This window comes from Pipistrellus kuhlii, unplaced genomic scaffold, assembly GCF_014108245.1.
Source record: "Pipistrellus kuhlii isolate mPipKuh1 unplaced genomic scaffold, mPipKuh1.p scaffold_m20_p_3, whole genome shotgun sequence".
NCBI classification, from domain to species: Eukaryota; Metazoa; Chordata; class Mammalia; order Chiroptera; family Vespertilionidae; genus Pipistrellus; species Pipistrellus kuhlii.
This window is the reverse complement of record NW_023425529.1, coordinates 47,339,639-47,361,182: the sequence shown is the minus strand read 5'-3', so window position 1 is coordinate 47,361,182 and position 21,544 is coordinate 47,339,639. Positions and strand designations below refer to the sequence as shown.

General features: G+C 40.1%; 1 protein-coding gene and 1 pseudogene across 1 annotated transcript; both read right to left on the bottom strand.

Moving 5' to 3' along the window:
* Positions 1-9,984: 9,984 nt before the first annotated feature.
* On the bottom strand, positions 9,985-10,444 carry LOC118729767 (annotated as a pseudogene).
* A 609-nt stretch (positions 10,445-11,053) lies between these two features.
* Positions 11,054-11,986, bottom strand: LOC118730201 (olfactory receptor 6C4-like). The gene has a single exon (XM_036457986.1). It carries the CDS (start codon positions 11,984-11,986, stop codon positions 11,054-11,056), a length of 933 nt encoding a protein of 310 aa, XP_036313879.1.
* Between the last annotated feature and the right edge of the window lie 9,558 nt (positions 11,987-21,544).

Below are 21,544 nucleotides of genomic sequence, written 5' to 3'. Positions count from 1 at the left end.
TCCATTTGTCTGAAAAACCTTTTTCCTCCCTTCACCCTCTGTGTGTGTGGATCTTTTTTTGTTCTGAGGTGCATTTCTTTTTCTTTTTCTTTTTTTTAAAATATTTTATTGATTTTGTACAGAGAGGAAGGGAGAGAGATAGAGAGTTAGAAACATTGATGAAAGAGAGTCATCGATCAGTTGCCTCTTGCACACCCCCTGCTGGGGATATGCCCGCAACCAAGGTACATGCCCTTGACCGGAATCGAACCCGGGTCCCTTCAGTCCCCAAGCCGACGCTCTATCCATTGAGCTAAACCGGTCTCAGCAGAGGTGCATTTCTTGTAGACAGCAAATATATGAGTCATGTTTTCTTATCCAAACCATTACCCTATGCCTTTTGATTGGTGCATTTAATCCATTTACATTTAAAGTTATTATTGATAGGTACTTGTTTATCGCCATTTTTATTCTTTACTCCTATGTTCATTCTTTGCTTACTATTTTTTTTTTCTGGAAGACTTTTTTAGCATTTCTTGCATTAGTGGTTTGTTGGCAATAAACTCCCTTAGTTCCTTTTTTGTCTGTGAAGCTCCTGATTTCACCTTCAATTTTGATTGATAGCCTTGCTGGGTAGAGTATTCTTGAATTAAGACCCCTCCTTTGCAGGACTTTGTATATTTCATTCCCTTCCCTACTGGCCTGATGTGTTTCTATTGAGAAATCGTTGCTTGTCTGACTGGGGATCCTTTGTAGGTAACATTCTGTCTTTTTCTGGCCGCTTTTAAGATTCTTATTTTGTCATTGGTGTTTGCCATTTTAATTATAATGTTCCTTGGCATTGGTCTTTTGGGGGTAATTTTTCTTGGGACTCTGTGAGTTTCTTGGATTTGTTCTTCCCTATATCAGGGAATATTTCTGTCATTATTTCTTCAAACAGGTTTTCTATTTCTTGCTCAGTTTCCTCTTATTTTGGCACTCCTATTACATGGATGTTGTTTTGTGTTGTGCCAAAGTTCCCTTAGGCTCCCTCCTGCTTTTTAATTTTTTTTTCCCTAGAAGCTTCTCTACTTGGGTATTTTTTCCTGCCTTGTTTTCCAGCCCACTGATTCGATCCTCTGCTTCTTCTAGTCTACTGTTGATACTTTCTATTGAGTTCTTAACAGCAGCGATGTAATTTTTTATTTCTTTTTGGTTCTTCATTTCCTCTTGGTTCTCACACATCTTGTCGAATTTGTCTTCCATTCTTTCATCCATCTTATAACCATTTCTCTGAATTCTTTCTCTGACAGTTTGCTTGCCTCAATTTCACTTACTTCCTTTCTTGGTGATGCCTGCTTTTCTTTCATATGTAGGCTGTTTCTTTGTCTCCCCATGATCTCTCTTCTCTTGATGTCTGTTTATGTAGTTCTTTTTGTTCTCAGCCTTTTGGTACCACAGGTGTTTCAATCATAGAGAAATTTTCTCTTCCCTGTATTAGGTGCTGGGGTCCCCAGCTGTTGCTGCTATTCTTGCTGCCACAGTTGCTAACATGGCATGATTACCTTGGAGTGACTTGGATGTCCAGAAAGTTCTTAGGACCCAGGGTGTGGGCACTTGTTCTGGAGTTTCTGTGTGAAGAGAAGATGTGGTGAATCCTCAAATCCTTGCCTGATGTTCTCAAAGAGAATCTCATAATTATTTCTAACTTCTATGTCTGCCCTAAACATTTTACCTAGGTAGTAAGATTTGCTCAAAGAATTTTGAAGCATAGTCACATTCGTTTGATATAGTTTTCTTGTAAGAAAGGCTCTCTGCTTACCTTTTCACCTTTCTCAATATGTTTTGGGTCTGAGGAAATTTCTATCTCTTCACAGGTCCTGCCAAAATAGGAAACAGAATATTGTGTTCTGGTCATATGAATGAACTCTGGATCCAGGTGACCTTGGCTCAAATCTCAGCTTTTCTGTGTAATAGTTGTGTATCTTAGGCTCTAAGCTTTAATTTGCTTATTTGTAAAAGTGTAATGTTAATGGTAGCATGTTATTATTAACTAGGGGCCTGGTGCATGAATTTGTGCATGGGTGGGGTCCAGCCAGCCCACCCTGATGGGGGGAGGGCTGATCATGGGTGGGGCAGCTGGGGAGAAGGGCCACAGGCAATTGACTGGCTGGACCCATGCTCTGGTCAAACTCCTAGTGAAAGGGGACAATTTGCATATTAGCTTTTTATTATATAGTACTAGAGGCCCAGTGCATGAATGAATGTACCAGTGGGGTCCCTTAGACTTAACCTGCTGTATTGGGACAAAAGCGGCTCTCCAACATTTCCCTAAGGGTCCTGGATTGCAAGAGGGTGCAGAATGGGTAAAGGGATCCCACCGCTGTCTATCTGGCCAAGTGTGAAGGGATTGTGGGAGGGGTCCAGTGTGTGTCCATCCCATCCCACTCAGTCCCAATCAGCTGGACATTTGCAGCAACTAACCTACTGGTTGGAGCGTCTGCACCTTAGTGGTCAGCGCACATGACAGCAACTGGTAGAGCAGTCCACTGTTTGCCCCGTGGTGGTCAATGTGCATTATAGTGAGTGGTTGAGTGACATTAACATATTATTAGCATACTAGAGGCCTGGTGCATGAAATTTGTGCATGGAGGGGGATTCCCCCATCTGTGCCTGCATCCTCTGCAATTCGGGACCCTTACACCTTTTTCTTATCTCTCTAACGTCTTCACACTTAAATAAATGAACTGAAGTATCACCTACTCTCGGAAATCCTCTTTGAACAAATGTCTTTACAATCTGTATTAAGTATTTTCATAGTATACCATTCTTTTTCTTTAACAGCTACTTAGAGTGGATGCAGTGTGGTTTTCATTCTTGCATCTGAATTTTTTTTCTTGCTCTTGTAATAGCAAAGCTTACCCAATTTACATTTTCCCTTCAAGAGCTTATATTTGGCTTAGTTTCTAGTTGGCTCCTGCTTTTTTTTTCAAGCAATAAATTTGGGTTGTGATAGTAAGCCTGACTTGTAATCAAGACTGTAGGTCTCTTTATCTGAATATTTCTATAATACCTATCACTTTAGCATACCAGACATTGTGTTCATTTATAGAAAATAACAATAAATGTCACCTGATCATTTGATTTTCTAGTAATATTTTATAGCAAGATGTATTACTCTAGTAATTTAACTATTACAAAACTGAGGCATACAGAAATAAATTACGTTGAATAATAAAGAATGACTCAAATATCAAAGCATAGTACATTTAGGGCCTCCCTTGTCCTGTGCCTCAGATGTCATACATAGCATAGTACACATGGTACTCAGCTTCCTTTAAAATAGGAAGGGATGTCATACTCTTGAAGCAGTTGGTTTTTATTTAAGGGCCTCACTTGTTTCCTCAAATTCCCTCACCTTCACCAAGGGTGAGTAGTGGCTGAGGGATTTGAGGAAACACAGACAGAATTTTCCTCCTAAAAGATTTTGCTAAGCTGGCCACTGGACCGCTGGGCATTTGTCCAGTTAAAACCCGGACACAAGCAATAACAAAGGCACTGGTCTCCTGCTGCTAATGCATGGGAATCAAACCCCAGCCTGCAGGAACTCACCCCTGCAGGCAGGACCAGGCTGCTGGGTAGACCTGGGCTGGTGCTCCTAACTTTGGGAAGAGGGAGAATTCCCATGGCTTCCAGCTAGAGGGGAACAGGTCCATAGCGCAGGTTGGTTAGCAGAGCAGCTTCTTTGCCTGGGATAGCAGGGCAGCTTGGCCAGGATCTGCCTGGCCTGTTCACCCCCTGATCCCAGGTCAGTTTGGCCTGGCCTGTTCTCCCCATGATCATGGATCAGCTCAGGTTGGCCTGTTTTCCCCGTGATCTCAGGGCGATTGGACCCAGACTCTTTGCCCCACAATTGCAGGGTGGCTTGGACCAGGGCAGGTGGTGTGGTGGCTTGGATCTGGGCAGGCAGCAATGCTGAATGTCCGGGTCTAGACCGCCTGATGATGCCTGCTTGGGTCCCCATCTCAGCTTGGATCCACTGGTGGCTTCAGGGGCTGCCCCCTGCTGCCTGCCCATGTCCCCAACTCCATCGGCTGAATAGGGCCTCCTCCCGCCTGCTTATGCAAATTTACCTGCCATCTTTGCTGTGTTAATTTGCATATTACTCCTGATTGGCTGTGGGCATAACGATGGTACAGTCAATTAGCATTTTCCTCTTTTATTAGTGTACATTATGCTTTGATTAGTTGAAAGGCCAACCAGATGAATGGAGAATTAGCATATTAGACTTTTATTATATAGGATTACTGTATTTTCCGAAGTATAAGACCACCCCCTAATTTTTACAGCTAAAACATAGGTTTAGGCCTATATTTGCTGTTTAAGACTACCCCCCACTTCAGAGGCAACACCAGTTCTTTTTTTAATAGACCATCTCTCTGACTCTGGCCAATCTGAGCAGGCTTTTTACTAGAACACAGTGTAGCTTCGGGTACAGAACATGTATAATTTGCATGCATAAAAAGCCTGTTTGGATTGGCTGAGTTAGAGAGGCGGTCTATTAAAAAAAGAACTGGTGTTGCCTCGGAAGTGGGAGGTAGTCTTATATAGCGAATATAGGCCTAAACCTATGTTTTAACTGTAAAAATTAGGGGGTCATCTTATACGCAGGAAAATACGGTATACTAATACTAGAGGCCTGGTGCACGTATTTGTGCACATTGGAAGGAAAATAATGAGAAGAAATATTTTAGAAACCGGGGAGGCACATTGGGAGGTTGGTTCCAGGGAAGATCTGGTCTGTCTCATGCAAGTCCCAATCAGCCAGACCCCAACAGCAAGCTAACCTTCTGGTTAGAGTGTCTGCATCCTGGTTGTCAAAGCAAAGCAGGTCGTAGTTACTAGTTGAGCAGTCAACCAAATGATCAACCAGTTGGTTGGACACTTAGAATATTAAGTATATATATATATATATATATATATATATATATATATATATATATGATAATAATAATATGCAATATATAGGGTTTCTAATAGATTCTATTTTCACCACACATGTTACTTAGAGCAATGCCTAGCACATAGTAAATACTCTAAGTGTTTTTATTATTTCACTTTTCCACAGGGATCTCCCTTTTGTATTGAAAGATCAGATAACCTGTGTCATCCACATGGCACTCAAATATATGGTGTCCTGTGCAGTTTCTTGTAATGTTAACTTTCATGGTTGTATATTTTATATATTTCATTGTTGCCCTAGGCAGATCAACTTTGTTGAATTTTCTGTACTGTAGCAAAATGCTAAACACATATTCAAATACTTGTTAAATTATGAACAAATGGAATTGAAAGACAGACAATTTCTAGGGCTTTTTCTTTTCCTAGGAGAACTGATTACCTCAGCAAGAGCCACGTTAGCATTTTGGAGGCTTTTAAAGATTCAAGTAACAAACTTTGTCTCTCTCCTCAGATCTGCCCATTTTGGGATCAATTGTGCTGACGAACAATGCATTCCCTAGGGGTCCTGGTTCTGAGGGACTAATAAAGACCTTTTGTTGTCTTAAAGAATAAAAATTAAATAGTTGCTTAGCAGAAGTCAGACAACAGAGAGTGGTGAGGAAGGTACAATGGGAGCATCAAACAGGTCACCAGCAGGTTAAGGAGAAGAATGAGAGATGGAATAATGAGGTTGAAGGGCATCCTCACATTGAATGGCCTGCTAAAGAGATGTTTAAATTTTCTTTCAAATCCATCATTTAAGTAGCCATAGATTTTCTCAGCATAAAGAAAATAGTTGTCATTTAACTTGAAGATTGTATTTATTTTTAATAGACTTTATTTTCTTTAGAATTATTTAGATTTACAGAACAATTGCAAAGATGGTATAGATTGTTCCTGTATTCCATATACTAAGCTTTGTGTATTAATATCTTACATTAGTATGATGTATTTGTGGCAATTAATAAACAAAAACTAAATCATTATTTTTTAATATTATTTTTCATTCTTTTATTTTTTAAATTGAATTAAATACCCCATCACCATTTATCCCTCTTCCACCTCCATTCCCCTCCTATCACACTGTTGTTCCTGTCAATGAGTTCTTTCTCTTTTGCTCAATGATTCCAACCTCCAGCTGCCACCCCTGTATAGCTGTCAGCCTGCTCACGATGAGTCTGTGCCTACTTTGCTGTTAGTTTAGTTTGTTCATTAGATTCCACATATGAATGAAATCATGTGGTGCTTGTCTTCACTGACTTGCTTATTTATCTTAGCATAAAGTGCTCTAGGTCTTTCCATGCTTTTGCAAAGGGTAAAAATGCCTTCTTTTTAATGGCCAAGTAGTATTGCATTGTGTAAATATACTTTAGCTGTTTTATCCTCTCATTGACTGATGGAACCGTGAGGTGTTTCCAGATCTTGGCAATCCTAATATATAAATCCCTGGGTCATTATGTCTAATAATAAGTGAGTTTGGCCAATGGGAAGTCAGTCCTGCAGTCAGTGCTGGGTTGCTGAAGCTTCTGCTGCAGGTGCAGTGCCCCAGCACTGAATGCTGAGGGGGCTGTGAATCAGGGACAGAGTCAGGCTTGAAGAGAGATGCACGGACTGATCCATTGCCTCTGTGGCAGCTTTTGATCAGCACTTCTCTCTTTTTCTCTCCCAGTCTGGCCAGTAGCCACACTTCCATTTCTCTCTGGGCCTCCACTGGGGCTGCTGATCAGCTCTGCCTTTCTGATCGGGTCCCATTGATAAGCCCAGAGACAATGACTGGCATAGAAATTGATCAATCAGAACCAAATCTGGGTGAAGTGTGATGAGCAAATGGCTGCTTAGAGGTGGAGCTTTTTCTGGTGACTGGCATAAAAACTGATCAATCAGAACCAAATCTGGGTCAACTGTGAGGAGCCAATGGCTGTCTAGCAGGCAGAGCTTTTGACATTGACTTGCATAGAAAATGACCAATCAGAATCAAATCTGGGTCAACAGTGAGGAGCCAATGGCTGCCTAGAAGGTGGAACTTTTGATGGTGACTGGCATAGAAACTGACCAATCAGAACCAAATTGGCTAGCACAGGAGGACAGTTAGGGATGAGATCAGGCCTACAGGGAAGGACAGTTGGGGACAAGATCAGCCTGGCAAAGGAGGGCTGTTCGGGGTGTGATCATGCTGGAAGGGGAATGCAGTTTGGGGCAAGATCATGTTGGCAGGGGAGGGCTGTTGGGGGCGAGATCATGCTGGTAGGAGAGGGCCTTTGGGGTCGAGATCTGACTGGAAGGGTAGTGTGGTTGGGGGCAACCAGGCCTGCAGGGGAGGACAGTTGGGGGTGATTAGGCAGGCAGGCAGGTGAGCAAGTAGGAGCCAGCAGTCCTGGATTGGGAGAGGAATGTCTAACTGCCATTGTAGGCCTGATTTCTCAAAGGGTCTCCAATTAAAGAGGGTGCAGGCTGGGCTGAGGTATCCCCACTCCATGCATGAATTTCATGCACTGGGCCACTAGTTGTAAATAATAGTGCAATAAACATAGGGTGCACATGTTCTTCCAAATTGTGTTTGGGCTACCCTGTTGTAATTGGATCTTGATTGCTGCTGGGCTGTTCATACAAGGGATCCACACTTAGGCTGGCTGCTGTGAGGCTCAAACCCCAACATGGCATGTGAGCTGCTGTTCATGTGGTCGTCATACGATTTGGTATTTGCCTCGGCAGGTTTTGGTGTCTGCTGAGATCTTGCTTTGAGTATATTATGTGTGAAGCTTATTGGATCCTGCTCTGTTGTTGTCTGAAGCTGGTCACTGGGTGTATTGCATATGGGCCTCTTGTGAGGACTCTGATGTAGGACAATGTCAGACGTTGCCTGTGAGTGGCTCTGGGAAACCTGTTTGGAGCTATGAATGATCCACAATTGTGGCTGCCTCTGCTGGACCTGGGAGTGTGTGTGCAGAGAGACCAAGTTTCACACCAAGTCTGGCTCCCCCCCCCCCCCCCCCCCCCCCCCCCCCGCCCAACACTGGACTTGGGGAAAGGCAACAAAGTTCTCAAAGAACCCAGCCTGTTCAGCTTAGGCACTGAAAGAGTCTCTGGCTATGCTCCTCAATAGGGCATAAGCTCCACAGGGTGGGATGAGATGAATTCCTCAGGGTGGTGCTATTGCTTTCCCTAAGCTGCTAACTCATGGAGGAGAGGGTTCTGTCAGAGAAAGATTTGGTAACAGCCTATGTCCCCATCAGTAGGTGAGTGGATTAAAAAACTGTGGAATATCTACACAATGGAATAATACTCTGCAGTAAAAAAGGAGGAGTTCTTACCATTTGCTACAGCATGGATGGAACAGGAGAGCATTATGCTAAGTGAAATAAGCCAGTAAGAGAAAGATAAATATCACATGATCTCACTTAGTTATGGACTATAATGATCAACATAAACTGATGAACAAAAACAGATCCAGAGATAGAGAAACATTGATCAGACCGTCAAACGTCAAAGGGAAGGTCGGAAAGGGTGGGCCAAGGGAGAGAGATCAACCGAAGGACTTGTATGCATGTATCTAGGCCTAACCAATGGATACAGACAACATGGGGGTGAGGGCATGAGGGGGGGGGGAATGGGAGGATAACGTGGGAATAAGGATACATATGTAATAACTTAATAAAGAAATTAAAAAACAAACAGGTCTTAAAACACAAATAATATATTTAATTTAACATAATTATATACAGTTGGTCCTTGGGTTACATTGGAGATCCATTCCTATGGTATGATGTAATGTGATTTTCCACGTAAGTAGGAACTCACCTATATAAGCATTTACTTCATTCACATGGAGCACATACACAGCAATAATGAGGTGAAAAAATAAAAAAATATTTAAAAGAAAGCTAGCAATTCCTGACCTTTACTTGTGATAAATCTATACTAATGAAAGGGTCATATACTAATTAGACTGGAAGACCTTCTGGATACCCTTCCAGAGAAAGTCATGGTGGCTGGCAAGGCTTAGGCAGAGGCAGTCAGGGGAGATCAGGCAGGCAGGGGAGGGTAATGGGAGGTGAGCAGGCTGATGGGGGGGAAGTTGGGGTGATCAGGCCTACAGGGGGCAGTTGGGCACAATCAGGATGGCAGGGTGCATCGTAAGGGGGAGCAGGCCGGTGGTGGTGGGGTGAGGAATTGGGGGCGAGCAGGCCAGCAGGAGAGGGCAATTGGGCACGATTGAGCTGGCAGGGAGAGCAGTTGGAAGTGATCAGGTTGGCAGGGTAGGGCAATTGTGGGAGAGCTGGCCAGCCGAGGGGGAGGGCAGTTGGGTGTGAGCAGGCGGACAGCAGGGGCAGTTGGAGACAATCGGGCTGGCAGGGGGCGGGGGAGAGGAGTTAGGGGTCATCAGATCAGAAGGGGACACTTGGGGGTGATTAGGACATCAGGCAGAGTGGTTAGGGGTATCAGGCAGGCAGGTGAGTGAGTGATTAGGAGGCAATGGTTCCGAATTGTGAGAGAGATGCCCAATCCCAGTTGGACATTCCCCAAGGGCTTCCAGATTGGACAGGATGCAGGCCGGGCTGAGGGACACCCCCATGTGCATGAATTTCATACACCAGACCACTAGTAAATAATAAAAAACATGAAGCACATATGTACATATGAAAAAATTACAGAACTTTTTTCTTTTCAAATAAGTGGGAGATGGTGATGTAACCACAAAACAATGTACATCGAGTCAGATGTAACCTGAGGATCATCTGTAATCTTCAAAAAAGAATGAGAAGAGTGGTATTGTTTCACATTTTTGTTAAATTTCAAAATATCTAGTTCAAAAATCTATTTGCTAGAAAGATATATTTGTTTTATTCATAAAATTAATGAATAAAAATTTTAAGAAACATTTCCAATTTTTATTCATAAAATTAATCCAAACAGCAGAATAGATATACAGAGCCACATATCAATAACAAACCAGGAAGGAAACAAAATATTCCAGAGACATCGAACAATTTTAAAGGAATACACACCACGCTCAAAACATACAGCTAAACCATGGTTGTCCAACAGGTTACATTTATTCCTGCATGTCCTCAACAAGTTCTTCCTTATATTTGCATTTTCTTTTCCATCTTGTTGAGATTTGGCTTTGTTCAATAATTTTTCCCGATCTTTGTCCAGTGTTAGCCTGGTGATAACCACTGTGCTGGAGTGAATGCCCACGTGGACAGGTGTGCTGTAGCCTTCTCACGTTGCACCAGCTCCATGTAGACGACATGTCTCTTCCTGTACACCAGCACTGCCTTGTCGATTTGCTGACCTTTGTAGCATCCTCAAACCACCTGGACTGTGTCATCCTTGTGGATGGGCATGGAGCTGACACTGTACTTCTGCCGCAGCTTCTTGGAGAGTGGGAAAGATGTGATCTAGGGCACATGTGCGAGGGGCCGTTGAAGTGGCATTTGCTGTTTTTGCTGAGGTCCAAAGTCATGAAGAGGTTGAATTTCATGATGACTGTCTGGCTCCAGAAGTGCTCAGATCTAGAAAGAAATATTTAAACTGTGTGTGTGTGTGTGTTTTTTTTTTTTTTCCCCTGGAATATTTCCACCTCATTGAAAAGTTTGAAATATATCTTTGATATCTGTTCATAATAGATTCATTTTAGATATTGCTTTAATAATGTGGGTACTAGAGAAGTTCCCCTGTGTTTTCATGGAGAGGAACTTCATAAATGTGTTCAGATTTTTCTTTGAGTTTGAGGTATGCCGTAATCTGCATGGCAGGGTTCAGGATCTGAAGGAGAGGTTGATGCCCAAATGAAAATGCTAGACAAAAATATGAATTATTAAGAGGTGGGGGCCAGGTGGAGTCTCTTTCTTGAAGAGACACCCGAGACCAGTCCTGTCTGCTTTTTATTCACTTTGAGTACACATTTGTCCTTTAGCAATGCATACAGGCAGATCAAAGGTAAAGTCTGGTATGCAATGTAAAATATCAGGTCAGAAAATTGCTTTGAACATTGCAATCACAGCAGGGCAGTCCATTCACCTTCCAAAGTCCCTTTTGCACTTTTATGCTAATTGCTGTTTGCCTTAACCTTCAGCAGAGGTCTTTACCTTCATTGAAGATTCATAAACTTTCTGGTCACATCCTTGAAAGCTTGTTTTACTTGTTTATTTCTTAGAGTGTAAATGAATGGGTTCAACAAAGGGGCTACTGAGGTATTGAGCAGAGCGACTCCCTTATTGAAGGCAACTCCCTCTTTTGCTGAGGGTTTTATGTACATGAAGATGCAGCTGCCATAAGAGAGGGAGATGACAATCATGTGGGAAGAACAGGTGGAAAAGGCCTTTTTCCTTTGCTGAGCAGAGGGGATCTTCAGAATGGTCCAGATGATGTTTGTATAGGAGATACTCACCAGCACCAGAGTGACCACCAAGGTCACAAATGCTAAGATAAAGTCAAGTATCTCCAGGAGTCTTGTGTCTGAGCATGCTATCTCTATGAGGGGCCCATAGTCACAACAATAATGATCCAGTATGTTGGAGGCACAGAAATCCAGCTGACTGGTCCAGATGATTGGGGATATGATGATCAGGAAACCACCTAGCCAGGAGCAGAGAACCAGCTGGGTGCAAACCCTCCTGCTCATGATGATTGTGTAATGCAGGGGTTTACATATGGCCACATAGCGGTCATAAGCCATGGCAGCCAGAAGGTAAAACTCTGTGGCCCCGAGCAGTATGGCAAAGAAATACTGAGTGAGGCAACCGGCAAAGCTGATGCTCTTCTTCCCAGTTAAGATGCTGAACAGGAGCCTAGGAGTGAAAGTGGTTGTGAAGGAAATTTCTAAAAAGGAGAAATTCCGGAGGAAAAAATACATGGGAGTCTGGAGGTGTGAGTCCAGGAGTGTGAGGGTGATGATGGTCAGGTTTCCAATAATACTAAATACGTAGGTCAAGAGGAGAAGTATAAAAATGACAAGTTGAATTTCTGGGATGTCTGTTAGTCCCAGAAGAATGAATTCTGTTGGAAAGGTTTGGTTTTTCATCTTTAACTTTTACAGCCTAGGAAGGTACAAAGGAACAAAGTTGGTGCTTAGAAGGGAAGAAAAGCTCAGGAGCATTCAGTAGAGGATAAGGATTTTTTGTTGTTGAATTGATTCAACACTGTTCCCTTTAATCCCTCCTCCCTCCCATCAATTTGACTCAAATGAGATTTTCTATTGGATAGAGGCTGCCTCTTCACAAGAATTTTTGTTAAATTCCCACTTAGGAGGATTTTTCTCCTTGGCTCCTTTTCAGATTCTTCCAGTGTTTCCCAAACTTTTGACATATTCGATAATTTTTGTAACGCTGAGTACTCCTCGTACTCATGAGAACGTAGAATTAGGCGCAGCTAAGCACAGTGCAATGCATACTCCCACCAAACTCTTCCCATACCCCTGGGGGTACGCCTACCACACTTTGGGAAACACTGTATGCCAAAGTTATAATTTTCTCAATTTAGTGTCTCTTTCAACACTGACTTTGACCTTTTTTTTTTAAAAAAAAAAAATTAAATATATTTTATTGATTTTTACAGAGAGGAAGGAAGAGAGATAGAGAGCTAGAAACATTGATGAGAGAAACATTGACCAGCTGTCTCCTGCACACCTCCCACCAGGGATGTGCTCGCAACCGATTTACATGCCTTTGACCATAATGGAACCTGGGACCTTTCAGTCTGCATAACGACTCTATCCACTGAGCCAAATCAATTTTGGCTGACTTTGACCTTTTATCTGCTAATTTGGTAGTGGTGTCTCATTTCCATCACTATCTTGGTCTTAGTGTCAGAAGAAAAGCTAACTGTGTTAGCTCACAGTTGAGGGGCCTGAAGGAGGGGATAACTGTGTCTCCAAAGAGATCCCAAATTCCCTTAGATTTTTAGAATCTGTGGACCATTGTGACTAATATCAGTCTCTAAATCTTTGCAGTCTGTGTCTGCTTTCCCTCAGGTCCCAGTTTGCAGATGACATGATACTGTATATAGAAAACCCTAAAGACTCTGTGAAAACAACTAGAATTGACTAATGAATTCAGTAAAGTATCAGGACACAAAAATTAAAATTTAGATGTTAAAAAAATAAAGTTAATATTCAGAAATTTGGGTCATTTTTTACATTATCAATAATGAACTATCAGAAAGAAATTTGGGACATTTTTTACATTATCAATAATGAACTATCAGAAAGAAAACAATCCCACTTACAAATGCAACAGCAACACTAATTATCTAGGGATAAAATTAACCAGAGAGGTAAAATATTTATATTCTGAAAATTATAGGATACTAAAGAAAGAAATTGAGGAAGATGCAAATGAGTGAAAGCATATTCTGTGTTCATAGATAAGAATAATTAACATGATAAAAATGCATATATTACCCAAAACAATCTATTAATTCAATGCAATTCTCCTAATTCAATTAAACTAACAATGGCATATCTCACAGAACTTGAACAAATATTCCAAAAATTTATATGCACCCACAAAGGACTCGGCGTAGCCTCAGCAATCTTGAGTTATGCAGAACAGGTTGGAGAAATCATGTTATCTGACATCCAACTATTCTACAAGGCCACTGTAATCAAAATAGCATAAAAACAGGCATGTAAATCAATGGGACAGAATAGAGAGCTAAAGCCACACCTTTATGACCAATTAATATTTGACAAAGAGCCTTGGCTGATATGACTCAGTGAACAGAGTGTTGGTCTGTGGAACAAAGGGTCCTGGATTTAGTTCCAGTCAAGGGCACATACCTCAGTTGCAGGCTCCTCCCTGGCCCAGCCTGGGTGGGGCTTGTGCAGGAGGCAACCAATCGATGTGTTTCTCTTACATGATGCTTCTCTCTGTCTTTCCCTCTTTCTTCCACTCTCCCTAAAAATCAATGGAAAAATATTTTCTGGTGGGGATTAACAAAACATAAATAAAGAAATAAAGGTATTAAATTTTTTTTTTGACAAAGGAAGCAAGAACATACTATAGGGTAAAGAAAGTCTCTTCAGTAAATGATGTTGGCCAAAACTGGTTTGGCTCAGCGGATTGAGCTTCGGTCTATGGACTGGAAGGTCCCACGTTGGATTCTGGTCAAGGGCATGTATATTGGTTGAGGGCACATCCCCAGTAGGGGGCGTGCAGGAGGCAGCTGGTCGATGATTCTCTCTCATTCTCTCTCATAGACGTTTATAGCTCTCTAGCCCTCTCCGTTCCTCTCTGTAAAAAGTCAATAAAATATATTAAAAAAATGATGTTGACAAAATTTGACAGATATATGCAAAAAAAAATGAAGAAAAAAGAAACTAGATCACCAACTTACACCATACACAAGAAAAAACTCAAAAGAGGTTTAAAGACTTAAATGTAAATCATGAAACCTTAAAAAACCTAGAAGAAAACAGAGGCAGCAAAATATTGGACATTTTTCATAGAAATATATTTAATTATAATTATAATTAATTATAATTAAATATATTTAATTATAATTAATGGGGAAAGGGAAATAAAATAAAAATTAAACAAATGAGACTACATCAAATTAAAAAGCTTTTACATAGCAAAGGAAACCATCAGTAAAATGAAAGACAACCCACTGAATAAGAGTAATATTTGTCAATGACACATCTGATAAAGGGTTAACTTCCAAAATTTATAAAGAACTTATATAACTGAGCACCAAGAAAACAAACAACTCAATGAAAAAATCGGCAAAGGACTTGAATGGACACTTCTTCAAGGAGGACATACAGATGGCCATTAGTGATATGAAAAGATGCTCAAGGTCACTGATCATCAGAGAAATGCAAATTAAAATCACAGTGAGATTTTACCTCATAGCTGTCAGAATGGCTATAACTAATAAATCAACAAACAAGTGTTGGCAAGGATGTGGAGCAAGGGGAGCCCTTGTGCACTGTTGGTGGGAGTGCAGATTGGTGCAGCTACGTGGAAACCAGTATGGAGTTTCCTCAAAAAATTAAAAATGCAACTGCCTTATGATCTAGTGATTCTACTTCTTGGAATTTATCTGAAGAAACCCAAAACACCAATTCAAAAGAATATATGCACCCCTTTGTTCCTTGTAGCATTATTTACCATAGCCAAGATTTGGAATCAGCCAAGTGCCCATCAATAGATGAGTGGATAAAAAAGGCTGTGATACATCTACCCCATGGAATGCTGTGTGGCTGTAAAAAAGAAGGGACTCTTACCTTTTGGGACAGAGTTGATGGACCCGAAGAATATTATGTTAAGTGAAATAAGCTAGTCAGAGAAAGACAAATACCAAATGATTTTACTTGTATGTGGAATCTAATGAACAAAATAAATTAACAAAATAGAAACAAACTTATAGATAATGAGAACAGACTGATAGCTGTCAGAGGCGAGGGGGGTGAAAAAGGTGAAGGTAGTAAGTAGAAAAAAATAGAAATAGACATGGCCAATAGTATGGTGATTGCCATGGGGAAAGGATGTGGAGGAAGGTGGAAGAGGGCAAAGGGAGGATAATGGTGGTGATACTTGGGGTGGTTAGCACATGACACAGTATGCAGATGATGTGCTATCGAGTTGCACACTTGAAACCGGTATGCTTTATTAACAAATGTCATCTCAATAAATTCAATAATTTTTTTTAAAGAAGTTGCAAGTGTCATTCGGGAGTTTCTTTTTTAAATATATTTTATTGATTATTTTCCAGAGAATAAGGGAAAGGGATAGAGAGCTAGAAACATAGATGGAGAGAGAAACATTGATCAGCTGCCTCCTGCACATTCCCTAGTGGGTATGTGCCCTTGACTGGAATTGAACCTGGGACTCTTGACTTAATAGGCTGATGCTCTAGTCACTGATCCAAACTGGTTAGGGCTCTTTCTCTCTCCTTAAAAAAAAATATATTTTTATTGATTTCAGAGAGGAAGGGAGAGTGAGAGTGAGAAAAAAACATTAATGATTAGAGGGAATCATTGATAGGCTGCCTACTGCATGCCCACTACTGGGATTGAGCTTTCATCCCAAGCATGTGCCCTTGACTAGAATCGAACCTGGGACCTTTTAGTCTACAGCCGACACTCTATCCACTGAGCCAAACTGGCTAGGGTTGGGAGTTCCTAATGAAGGATATAAATGATGAGGGGGCTATTTATACCATAATTAGAGAATTCAAGTAATTATTTGTTGGTTAGAGCTGAGGAATACGGTTCTTAATATTTACATAGCTATTGTAAAATTTAATTTAAATTATTCTTCTCCATGATTCTCAAATTCTCAAAATCATTCTCAGCAGATAACTCACCTACATTTTATTGACAATTAGTAAATTTTTCTCTGGCATGATCCTTTTCACTACCTTTCTTCTTTCAAGACAGTTATGTCCTATACTCATTTTTTAATATTTTGTTCAAAAGAGTTTATTACCCCTTTTGTGTCAAAGGTTAATCCCTCTCTGGCTCTTGAAAATAGAAACTAGTAAACATTTTACTATTTTCTAAATCAAAAAGCATTTAATGTACATTGATTTATTTGGTTACAATTATAATAACAATAAGTAATTACCATTAATTGAGAACTTACTATGTGCCAAGTCTTGCCATTCTTTTATTTGATTCCCATAATAATCCTTTGAGAGAGGTATTAATACTATTCCCATTGTGCAGATGGGGAAAATGAGTTTTGAAGCAGTTGGTAAATTGTCCCAACTTCCACAGCTAGTGCACTGTGGAGTCTGACCCAGTGCCACTGATTCCACGGTCTGCACAACTGACTCCCAGGTTGTGCTGATTTCCTATCCTCACACAGGGGAAGAGCGATTATGATCATTATCTCAACCTTACAGGTGAGATAATGTGAATTAATTATACTGTAAGGATAATAATGGTAATGATGGTGAAACTGAGTCTGGGAATGTTTAAGAGATTTGTCCAAGAACACCAGCTACCACATTTTTCCCGAATCTAAGACACGGGTTGACCAAACTTGCTTTTTTATTTCTTAACAATTTTTTTAAATGGTGATTGCATATGAAAAAATATTCTGCATATTTATATTTTGCCTCTACATTATTTTTGATTTTTTCTTCTTCTAATATCTTCTCCTGTTTTTTTTTCTTTCTAATATCTTCTTAATTTTTGGTTTTAACTAATGGGTCATTCATAATTTTTTTTCCTTTATTTGAACTCTAAAGATGCATGTATTTCTCTTTTTTCTTCTAGACACACATTTTCCAGAAGTTGCTCTTGCTTGCTCTAGTTTCCAAATGAGTGAAACAATCTCATTGTGTAGCTATCTCATCCTGACTCTCAAATAAATACTTCTAGGCCTGAATTATTAAGTCTTCTATATTTTTAAGCATATCTTTATTGTTCAGATTATTCCAGTTGTTCCTCTATTTCCCTCCATAGTTCCCCTTCTCCCAGTTCTCCCCCCATCTGCCTTCTCCCCTCTTGCACTGTCCTCATCCATAGGTGCACCATTTCCCATATTTTTAACTCTCATTTTCTTTTGTATGTTTTACTCTCAAATTAAACTTAATATGTTAACAATGGTGTATTGTATCATCTCATTTTGTTAAAAAGACATATATGCAGCCCAGCTGCAGAGATTTAGTGGTTGAGCATCAATCTATGAACCAGGAGGCCATGGTTTGATTCCTGGTCAGTCAGGGCATATGCCTGGGTTGCAGACTCAGTCTTCAGTAGAGGACCTATATGAGGCAGCTGATCAATTATTCTCTTCATTGATGTTTCTAGCTCTCTCTCCCCTTCCTTTTCTCTCTGAAATCACACATACATTTATATATACACACACATACATATATATACACATATATGTATATAAACATATTTTATATGATACAAAAACCATATTTTTATGTATATTGTCACATATGTCTGAAAAACAATAAACAGTATTACTTCGGTGAAGTTAAATGAGGAAGTCGGGAACATACAGGGAACTGTCCCTTTTTACTTTATACTTTCATACCTTTATATCTGCCTATATTGTATGAAGGTTATAAAACAAGTATAAGTTCATTTTAAATAAAAAGGCCACAGTTATAAGATTTTATGTCCTCCAATAATGGACAAATAACATTTATATTACTATAAGCTGAGAGTATACTTACACTTGACTTCCGGGCAGTGGTGTGGGATATTACCCATACATGTCGTGGGATGAATCACAAGTTAGAAGTCAGATGTGAATGAAAGGTGGCATAAAACGGAACTTGTTTGCTTTCCCACCAGTACTTATTGACCTAATTATTCACAAAAACTTACAAGCTTATGAAAATTTAGTAGAAAAAACCCTACTGGTCCTTCTATATATGAGCTTATCTGTCACTTGCTACTTCTTATTTCCACATTAATTTAAAATGTGCCCTGACATATATAATTTTATTAAGCAATATAACAAACAAAAACCCCAATAAATTTGATAAAAAATAAAAAATAAATTGTACTCTGGCCAGTAAATTAATCCTTTGAGATGTGATTTACTTAAGTTAAGCATACTTATTGTAGTGATAATAAAAGCAACCTCACGTCAAAGTCCTATTTTATTTGAACTGGGATATATGCTGCATTTGATTTTATACGAGGCTGAAACATATTTAAAATGTTTGTATTTAGGGATACCTTAAGATAATGAGCATAGGAAAGAAATGAAAGGTCCCAGGAGGCCCAAATTGAGAGTGTGCTAATGAACCCTCTTTGTTGAGAACTCTGGAATTGAACTTTTAATAGGAGATTGGGGAAGAAGTCCAAAGAGACGCCAAGGAATTTAACAGGAGAACATCAGGAGAGCAAGAAAGCTTTGTGGAAACTGCAGTAATGATAATGATTAAAAATAACCACAGAAAGTAGAAAAACACCTTTATGTTGGGCAGTTTACTTTGTGCTGGGCATAATGCTAAGCAACATATCTTTATTATATTTAGGTACAATTCTGGATAATACTTAAAATGTCACAGTACAATGCTAGATACAAAATTTAAAAAGTCACAGTTATAGGATTTTATGTTCTATAATTACATACAAGTAACATTGAACAAATACATTTATTATTTGTTACTGTTCATAACGCCCATATAGTCCCCAAGAGCACGTTGGTAGCAGTGAGAGCTCTGTCTTCTGTCGCTGTGCGATGTTCTATTGGTCAAGTAACATGAGATGCAAGGAGGGTTTAGCATTTTCTCCATAGTGCCTTTTCCTTCCCATTAGTCTTTGGTGTCCTGATGAGTGTTCTCTGCTGTAAGATGGAGGCCAGTGTCCTTCCTCTATCTCCTCTACAAGGCTGGAAAACCCTCTTCCCCTGTTCACTGCCACTCCCACCCAAACCTTTTCACATCCGCAGTCTCAACCTCTACATCTTTACATGGAAATGGCAATTGTCATGTGGCTCTTCAAGAGCTTTCAAATCAGAAGCTCCTTGACAGAAGAATTTTCAGATTGCATGAAGCAGAGGAATATGACCTTAGAGGGATCAGCGATTCACTTCAACAACCAAGACCCATGTGACGTGACATTAATTTTCTTTTTTTTTGACTTAGAGCTTTATTTTTAAAGAATAAATCTTTATTGTTCAAATTACAGTTGTTCCTCTTTTTTCCTTCCATAGCTCCCCTCTAACCGGTTCCAACCCCAACCCAAATCCTTATCCCTTCCCCCACTGTTCTCATCCATAGGCGTAAGATTTTTGTCTAGTTTCTTCTCACAAACCCCCCCCCCCCCCCCGCCCTCTCCAACTCTTTTACCCCAAGGATTGTCAGTCTACTCTCTTTCTATGCCCCTGATTCTATTATATTCACCAGTTTATTCTGTTTTTCAGATTTTTTATTCACTTGATTTTTAGATTCACTTTTTGATAGGTATGTATTTATTCATAATTTTTTTTTATCTTTACCTTTTTCTTCTTCCTCTTCTTAAAGAATACCTTTCAGAATTTCATAAATACTGGTTTGGTGGTGAAGAACTTCTTTAGCTTTTTCTTATCTGTGAAGCTCTTTATCTGATCTGCAATTCTGAATGATAGCTTTGCTGAGTAGAGTAATCTTGGTTGTAGATTTTTGCTGTTCATCACTTTGAATATTTCTTGCCACTCCCTTCTGGCCTGCATAGTTTCTGTTGAGAAATTGGCTGACAATTGTATGGGTATTCCTTTGTAGGTAACTAACTGTTTTTCTTTGCTGCTTTCAAGATTCTCTCTTTGCCTTTTGCTCTTGGCATTTTGATTATGATGTGTCTTGGTGTGGTCCTCTTTGGATTCCTTTTGTTTTTGGTTCTGTGTGCTTCCTGGACTTGTAAGTCTATTTCTTCTCCCAGGTGGGGGAAGTTTTCAGTCATTATTTCTTCAAATAGGTTTTCAGTGTCTTGCTCTCTCTCTTCTTCTGGCACCCCCATAATTCAGATGTTGGTATGCTTGAAGTTGTCCCAGAGGCTCCTTACACTATCTTCAACTTTTTGGATTCTTTTTTCTTTTGTGGTTGGGTGTTTTTTGCTTCTTTGTATTTCAAATCTTTGACTTGATTCTTGTGATCCACTAGTCTGCTATTGGATCTCTGTATATTATTCTTTATTTCAGTCAGTATATGTTTAATTTCCAGCTGGTTCTTTTTCATATCCTCAACGGTCTCACTAAATTTATCAGCCTTTTCTAGGAAACTCTTGAAAAATCTTATCACTGTGGTTTGAACTCTATATCCAGTCATTTGTTTTCCTCCATTTCTTTCATTTGTGATCTCTTTCTTTGTCTCTGCATTTTGGCTGCTTCCCTGAGTTGATAGAGTGGCTTTGTATGCTAGGTGTCCTACAGGGCCCAGTGGCTCAGCCTCACCAATTACCTGAGGTGAACACTCTTGATGCACACCTTTGTGGGCTGTGTGTACAGTCTTGTTGTAGTTAAGACTTGATTGTTGTTGGTATCGCTGGGAGGAATTGACCTCCAGGCCAATTGGCTGTGAGGATCAGCTGTGTCTACAATGGGAGAACTGCTGTGCTGGAGACACCCTTATGAGACAGGACTTGCAAAAGCCTCTGTGCTTAACTTGGATGAGGTGAAGTCTCAGGGATGAGAAGACAGCATTGGTTTCCTGTCAGCCCTACCTTAATAGGCCCCTGTGTCTGTAGTAATCACTGCAAGCACCTCTGAGAGTAATCCACCCTTGAGTTCTGCCTCTTGCCACACTGTCCAGTTTCTCCTTGAATGAATCTGGGTCCCCAGAATCTTGCCTGGAATTGGAATTCAGTCCAGTAAGGAGCTTTTGTCTCCCTCCCACTTGAAAAAGCCAGCTGCATACTCAGTTGTCCATCCTCTCTGAGCACACTTTGGTACTTATGCTGAGTTTCAGCGTTCTTTTCTCTTTCTTTCTAGTATAGAATTTCCACTCTGACAGTGTTCCTGTGGTTCTGGATGATGTCCATTTTGTCTTTTAGTTGTAGTTTTGAAGTTGTGTGAGGCAGAAAGTTCTGGTGTTTATCTATACTGCCATCTTGGTTTCTCCTATTTCTTTTAAAAAAATATTTATTTTAATTTATTGACAGTTTACAGACATTTTATTTTATTTTTAT

Bases quoted from the DNA above. Each gene is read 5' to 3' on its own strand.
- LOC118730201 (XM_036457986.1), bottom strand. From the start codon at position 11,986: ATGAAAAACCAAACCTTTCCAACAGAATTCATTCTTCTGGGACTAACA.